General features: G+C 45.5%; 1 protein-coding gene across 1 annotated transcript; it reads left to right on the top strand.

Annotated features, from left to right (window-relative positions):
* Window positions 1–5,497: 5,497 nt before the first annotated feature.
* Window positions 5,498–6,971, top strand: LOC132113594 (aerolysin-like protein). Its single transcript, XM_059521439.1, has 2 exons — window positions 5,498–5,830; window positions 6,005–6,971. The coding sequence occupies exon 2, from the start codon at window positions 6,018–6,020 to the stop codon at window positions 6,963–6,965; it is 948 nt and encodes a 315-aa protein (XP_059377422.1). The 5' UTR covers window positions 5,498–5,830; window positions 6,005–6,017; the 3' UTR covers window positions 6,966–6,971.
* The last annotated feature ends 943 nt before the right edge of the window (window positions 6,972–7,914 follow it).

The following is a 7,914-nucleotide window of genomic DNA, read 5'->3' as shown; positions in this document are numbered from 1 at the left end:
AGGTCCACTTCCGCCCTGCCAAATCTCTCCCACAGCAGCTGGACTGTCTGTGGGTGTAGAGACCATTCGCCCGTGGGAATGTTGTTTCTGGACAGTCTGTCTGGACCCAGATTCTGTAGCCCAGGCACATGAACTGCTCTCAGCGAGCACAAGTTGCGCTGAGCCCAAACCAGGAGGCGTTCCGCCAACCTGTACAGGTTTCGGGACCTGAGACCGCCCTGGCGATTTATGTAGGACACCACAGACATGTTGTCCGAACGGACTAAGACGTGGTGGCCCTTGATTCGGGGACAAAAGCGTGTCAGCGCGTTCTCCACTGCCAGCATTTCCAGACAGTTGATATGTTGGAGCTTTTCCCGTTCTGACCACAGGCCAAAGAACGGTCTGCCCTCGAGCAGCGTTCCCTATCCCGAAGTGGAGGCGTCCGTCGACACCACTTTCACTTTCGAGGAAGTCCCCAGGCTTACACCTGATTGGTACCAGTCGTTCGCTGTCCAGGGTTTCAAGGCTGTAACACAGCTCTGATTGACCTTGAGATGCAACTGACCGGATATCCACGCTCTGCGCGGTACTCGCGCTTTCAGCCAGAACTGCAAGGGGCGCATGCGGAGCAGGCCCAACTGAAGAACTTGTGATGCTGAGGCCATGAGACCTAGCATCTTCTGAAATTCTCTGAGCGAGAAGGTCGCGCCGCAGCGGAGAGAGCTCGCTTCGCGCCGAATGCCCAACGCGCGCTGTGGCGACAGCCGCGCCATCATGGAGCGTGAGTCCAGAGCTATACCCAAAAACAGTATCGTCTGACTGGGGTTCAGCGAACTCTTCATCCAGTTGACACTGAGACCGAGTTTCTCGAGGTGATCGAATAAAATGGCCCTGTGTTCCACAAGCTCTGATCGTGATTGAGCCAGAATCAGCCAGTCGTCCAAATAGTTCAGCACTCGCATGCCTCTGAGTCTGAGAGGAGCAAGCGCTGCGTCCATGCACCTCGTAAACGTACGAGGAGCCATGGACAAGCCGAACGGCAGGACTGTATACTGGTATGTCTGGCCCTCGAAGGCGAATCTCAAGTATCGCCTGTGACGTGACGCTATCTGTATTTGAAAATACGCGTCCTTCAGATCTATCAACATGAACCAGTCTCCTCTGCGAATATGCGCGAGGAGTTTCCTGGTTGTAAGCATATTGAAACTGCGTTTCACCAATGCCTTGTTCAGCTGTCTTAGATCCAGTATGGGTCTGAGACCCCGTCTTTCTTGGGCACTAGAAAGTATCTGCTGTACAGCCCCCCTTCGCTTTGAGCTTGAGATACAGGCTCCACAGCCCCTTTGCTCAACAGTTTTGATATTTCGGCTCGAAGTAGGTGTGCTACTTCTGTTTTGACCGTAGTTTGAAAACTGTAGCGAGTAGCCTCTCTTTATAATGTCTAGCACCCAATCCGAAACCCCTGGAAGCGCTGACCATGCGTCTGCATGATTGGCTAAGGGTTGGATGCGAAGCGCGCTCTGTTGGCTGGGCAACGGCAGCGCTTCGATGTGCTGTAACATGGGCGTTATGCCTGTGACATTTGAGGCGGGGAGCGCGATGATCACAGCGGGCAGATCGCTCGTCCTCGACCCCGCCACGGTGCTTAACCGAGTGAGGGAGGGCTGAGCGGGTCCCGTGGGACTCGTGCTGTCTGTGAGTATTTGTGGGCTGTAAGCGTGCACATTTACTGCTTTCGACTCCCTGTCTGCCTGGGCAGAACGAACGTGCACGGGTTTCATTTTTACAGAAACCACATGCCGTATGTGACATAGTGTTTGTGGGCACTGAGGAGTGGGCACGTTTATTATGTAGTGCGCGCGATCAACCTGAGTCACTTTTATGGGCGCGAGCTCTGTGTGAAGGGCTGTGCTTATATGTGTAGATGGGCACTGAGCAGTGGGCATCGTCACTACATTTATAGCACCATCGGCCGTGGCCGGGACACCAGAAATTACACTCTTTTCGGGAAATATTTGGGTAGCCGTGATAACGGCTTTTGTGTGCAGGCAAGCGGGCAACTGTACAGGCTTGCGCGTTGCAGAAGACGCTGAGACAGTCACAATTCCTGGAACTGAAACAGCGGCGCGCTTGGGTGAGAGTTCGGCCGCAGCGGGACTCGTACACCGGCGCATTCCTAGGAGTGCTAGGATGACTTCGGGGCTTCCGGCCTCACCGTAATCCTCTGCCGTGGTCCCCGCGGCGCGGGGCGACGGCCGGTAGAGCGAGAGCAGGGTCTCGAGCTGCGTTGCTGACGCTGTTGCGATGAAGCAGCAGGAGGCGGGGGGTGTGGCTGAGAGCTTTGCGGGGCTGGTCTAGCACGACTTGCTGCAGAACCGGAGCGCTTCGGGAGGAAGTGCTTGAATGCTAGCGACGCTTTCTGGTCCTCGACGAATCTCTCAACGAACTCGTTGACAGAAGATCCGAAGAGGCCAGCGGGAGTCAGCGGGGCGTCAAGGAACGCAGTGCGTTCAGACTCTGCCATGTCTGATAGCGTCAGCCATAGATCCCTCTCAGCCACAGTAGCGGAAGCCATAACTCGTCCCATGGCCTGTGCAGTGGACTTAGTAGCGCGAAGAGAGAGAGATCCGAAGCACTCCTCAAATCCGCGAGACAGATAGCCTCAGGTCCCATCTCGTCCAGCTTACGGAGGAGATCACCCTGGAATATCTGCAGCGTGGCCATGGTGTGTAGTGCAGACGCAGCCTGCCCAGCAGCAGAAAAAATCCGCACAAGCAGAGATGACGTCATGCGGCAGGCTATAGATGGCAACACCGCTTTCGTACGCCGTCCAGCAGAGGGCGGGCAAAGGTGCGCCGCTATCGCCTGTTCCACCGGCGGAAGTGACTGGTAGCCTCTGTTTTTAGCATCATCCAGTGTGGAGAATGCTGGTGAGACAGACGAACGAGTTCGCGCTGAACATGGAGCATTCCAAGCCTTTGCCACCTCTTCGTGAAGCTCAGGAAGAAATGGGGCGGGCTTTGAGTTCAGAGAAGTACGCTCATCCGGAAGAAAACTACCATCCAGTCGGGAACGAGAGGGGGGCGCTGGTGCAGACCACTCGAGGCCGAGGCTCGTCGCGGCCAGCGTGAGCACTCCCATCAGCTCCTTCTCGATGTCAGCTCGTCTGCTGGGCTTCTGAGCAGAAAGCGCGAGATCCCCGGAGCTCGCCCAGCCTTCACTGCCCGAAGCTAGCAGAGAGCACGTGTCCTCTTCCCCCGACGCGGCCCTGAGATCTACTTCCTCGGAAGACGCAGCGGCAGACAGCAGGCGCTGACCATCGGGAAGCGATGCAGGGGAGGCCGGTGAAGCAGGGCGAACCGGCGAGCTCGGTTGAGCTGGAGACGGTTCCGGAATCCGCTGGGAGCGGCGCTTTTTACGGCGCTGCAGCGCAGCGGGGAATGCAGGCTCGGAGAAAAATGCCAAGCGAGTCCTCAGAGTTACCATTGGTAACAACTAGTTGCTGCATGATCCTCACCCAGGCAGGAGACACAGATGACGTGACGGTCTCCCTCGCTGAGCGGGGCTCTGCACGAGCCGCAAGAGGGCATCTTTAAAAAGACGCAGCTCTTTTACGAGGATATGAAAAAGGATATAGGCGCCGGAATGCGCAGCAGGAACGGCAGTGGAAGGCGGCGTTGGCCAGCGGCTTCAGGAATGGCTCGTCCCGCTGAGATGCTATCGGACGACGCTTGCTTCCTTTCGTGATCCAACGATGCGTGAGCTTCGCTGAAGAGATGAAAAATCAGGTGAGTCAGCCTTTTCGAGCTCCCTTTATAGGGCTAGGCCACACCCGTTTCGGCGGGAAGTGGCATGGAGGGCGCGATGTTGGTCTGATGTTGCATCAGCCTGCGCTCGATAGGCTTATGCAGTTGCCGCAGAGCAGCCAATGAGCGAGCGAGCCATCTCGCCTATGGCTGTGTGCTACTGCAAATGCGCTTTACAATAATTCAAAATTAAGGATAATTTTTTTTTCAGTGTATCGTGAAAAGAGACTTTTCCTGTAGCGTCTTAGCTAAGACGCAGTACGAGAGAACTCTCGTAAGAGAACGTTTAACTTCTGGTGTTTCCCAGATCCGCATCTGCACTGCAGAGCAATTCAAATCTGTGAGAAACGGTTAGGCTTGTTTAGGCGAGTGCAGCAATATCGAATAGTGAAAGGAAATGTCTCTGAGAAACGTTTAGGCGCATACAGCACATAAATATCGTTATAAAACGATATGATATTACAAAACATATTTTTAAGACTAAAAACTTTATTTCGCTGTTTTACATCCTTATGTACTTCGCATTGCGAGCAAAGAAAATGGCGTCTTTGAAAAATATTGCAGACAGATCAGGCTCGCACAAAGAGAAAATGTCCCGGATGTGACTAATAACACTTTTTACACCGCAAGAATGCTGTTTACCCACTGATCTATAATATAGTATTAGAATATACAATTCTGAAGACAGATAAATTTGTTTCCAAAGTATAAAAACATTATATAGATCTTTATTTTGCATGAATGATGGATACGTGCCTAAGAAGAACAGTGTTCTCAGCTACACATTTACATTTATCTATTTGGCAAATGTATTTATCCAAAGTGACATTAAAATGATGAACATCCTGAGTAAAAGATATGGTGATGAAATATCTTGTGGAAAAACTGCTGTAGGAACTGGCACAGGACTGCACTTATCCATCATTCATGCATGTTTTATACTTTGGAAACAAATTATCTGTCTTCAGAATTGTATATTTTAATACTTTGAAATACGAACATAGAAACCAATTACTGTGGTTTTAATAAAAGATCTATTATGTTTTGAGTGCTGTTTTTTTACATTATTATTTTATTAATTGATAATGTGCCTGAGCTTAATATTTAAACAGATTCATATTTTTGTCTGTATGTTTGAGTTAATTTTTACATGAATGCAACTGTCTGCCCGACCCATTCTAGTCAATACACAGATGCCACGTCACAATTAAAAAAGTTTGTGTCATGATTTGTACAGCTCTTAAAATGGGCTTACAACACATATTGTGTTTTATTATATTATTTTGAATCTAAAGACAACCTTGGATTTGTATCTAGTTTAATAAATATACAAGACCAGCAGGTAATTATGTTATAATTGATTAACATGTTGCTTTGCTGTTTTCTTCTTTAGCCAGTCTTACAATATTTAGAAATTGGAAGACATTAAGAACCCCAGAATTGTAAGGGTGCATTGTTGAATCCATGCTTGATTGAGTAAGGTCTTAATATAAATAGACAACTATTTTGTGTTCTGTCTTGCACCATATTTGATTTAATGGTCAAAATGTGTCTGGGTAACTCTGTATAATTCTTGTAATGTTGTTCTTCTGTTACCTGTCAGGCTTCCAAAAAGCAATAAAAAATATGCATGCTGCAGTTTAAATACTATGCAGCTGACTTGGGAAATGGTAGCATGATACTAATTCAAGGTGATCTGCCAGCTTGCAATAAAGTTTCCCAGGTCAATAATAAAACTTTGCGGTGAGAGCCCAGAAACACAGAACAAGCTCAGGGCTAACAAACAAATTCTTTTCCACTGTTTTTGATGAAAAACACAAAACTTGTTAACTTGTCACACGGTTGCCTGTTGTGAAATGCAAAAGATGCAAATTAAACGGCTGTTGTATAACCAAATTAAATTCTTTGTTACCTTTAACCACACCACCTGCCTCCTTCAGAGCTATATTTAAGCAGCAGCCTGTTCAAAACCATCAAACATTTCTGGCTTTCAGCAGACGAGCTGATCTTGAGAAAAAGTTCATCAGACTACAGTCATCTATGTGAGTATATTTCTAGCAATGGGCACTTAAAATTTGTGTATCAAACAACTTGATACTTTGTAGGAGGTTATATTTATACAATAGGGCCCTATGTCTTTTATAGGGCTAATTAATTAATGCACTTGATTTATATCTGATGTTATTTTGAATGTTCTTCTGTGATCTAATTTCCAGATCCACTTTAAAGATGTCCAAACCAACAACTGTGCAATTAATTGGTGGCACAAAAGGTACTCAATTTTCATTTACTGGGGAGAAGAATGGTGCCAATTTACAGAAGATCGGGGTGTGGGTGGGAGAATCACAGGTGAATGCTGTCAAAGTTTGGCTTTCAGATGGCACAAGTGACACCTCTGGAAAACAAACCGGACCATATCAAGAGTATGTGTTCAAGTCTGGTGAGTGTTTCACCTCACTGTCTCTGTGGTTCAATGGAGATGGCAGACATCTTGGAGCCATCAAATTCAAAACTAACCAGGGTGGAGAATTTTTTGCAAAAATGACCAAATACTCATTACCAATAGAGTATCCAGTGGATGTTGGCTCTGGGTTTTGTGTGGGAGTTGAAGGAGGAGCTGATGTAGATTTTCGCAGACTAGGATTCGTGTTTCTAAGTGTAGTTCAATCCACAGTTCTCACTAATGTGAACTATCCCACTGTCCAGCAGCTGATACCAAAGGTGTCAGTGGAAGAGATCAAATCCATCACTTACACAAATAATGACCCCACTTATCACAATAAAACAGTTGAAGCTTCAAAGAAAGTGATCAAAACAGCCTCATGGTCCATGAGTGAAAGCTTTACCGAAACATTTAGTGTGAAAGTGAGGGCAGGGATTCCAGGAATTGTAGAAGTTTCTACAGGATACAGTGTCAGCGTTGGAGAAGAAAAGACTTACAGTCGGGATTACACTGATGAGAGAACCAAAACTCTGACTACCACTGTAGATGTGCCACCTAAAAAGAAAGTGGAAGTTGACATCACCATCGGCAGAGCCACGTTTGACCTGCCTTACACCGGCACAGTGATCATCACGTGCAAGAATGGCAGTGTGCTACAGTACGAAACCAACGGCCAATACAAAGGCGTCACTTACACTAAAATCAAAGTGAATACTAAAGAATCTGATATTTAAGGTTAAGGCAAATTATACATGAACGCATAAATTCTTTCATTTTCCTTCTGATTTTATCAGTCATGTATCAGTTATTCTACATATAATTTCAGGGGTTTCAAGGTAAAATATATATTCAACATTATTCTTGGACTAATATTTTATGATTTTATTACAGAAACATTCAAATAGTGTATACTTTGTGTATATATATTATATATATATAATTCAACATTGTTATTCTTGAAATTATGTTTTATGTCTTTAAGACATCAACATTCATATATCTTATACTTTATGTAATCACTTTAATATAATCTATGGAAACAAATTATGTAATTTACTTGATCATGTAAGACTTCAAATGTGTTTAATCTGACATTTAATAAAATGATTACACTTCATTAAATAAACAATGGTATCAATTGTCTGTCTCCTGTACATCCTCCTGTGAGGAAAACATTTCTAATCTACAGTATACTCATTTAGCACACCAATTTCTCCATGTAGAAATTTATGTCATATAAATTTCATTCAATCCAGATTTTTAAACCCAAACAAGTGGAAACCATGACATACAGCAGAACATCAGTATTTCTCTGGCAGTATTTCTTTAGCACAGTGATAACCCACAAAACTCAGACAAACAGAAACCCTTTAAATCCCAACAGAATATTAAACACGAATAGATTGACCCCCGTATCATTATGTTGGAAACACATTAACTTTTACTTATTAGCATTTACTCTCCTTTTTTTTTCACTATTTACATTTTTTTGAACACAGTGTAAATATAATCCATTGCTATTTGCACTTAGTGTAAATAGCATCTATTGCTAAGAAAATGAGCTATTTACACATAATGCAAATAGCCCCTGCCTAAAAGAATACATTGGTGCTCATCACTGAACATAGCGTTTCGTTTCCGCCACTAAATAAAGAAATTAATTTAAAAAAATAATTAATAAAG

The sequence above is a fragment of the Carassius carassius genome, chromosome 3 (genome assembly GCF_963082965.1).
Source record: "Carassius carassius chromosome 3, fCarCar2.1, whole genome shotgun sequence".
NCBI lineage: Eukaryota > Metazoa > Chordata > Actinopteri > Cypriniformes > Cyprinidae > Carassius > Carassius carassius.
Note: the sequence above shows the minus strand (reverse complement) of the source record. Positions and strands in the feature narration are given on the sequence as shown.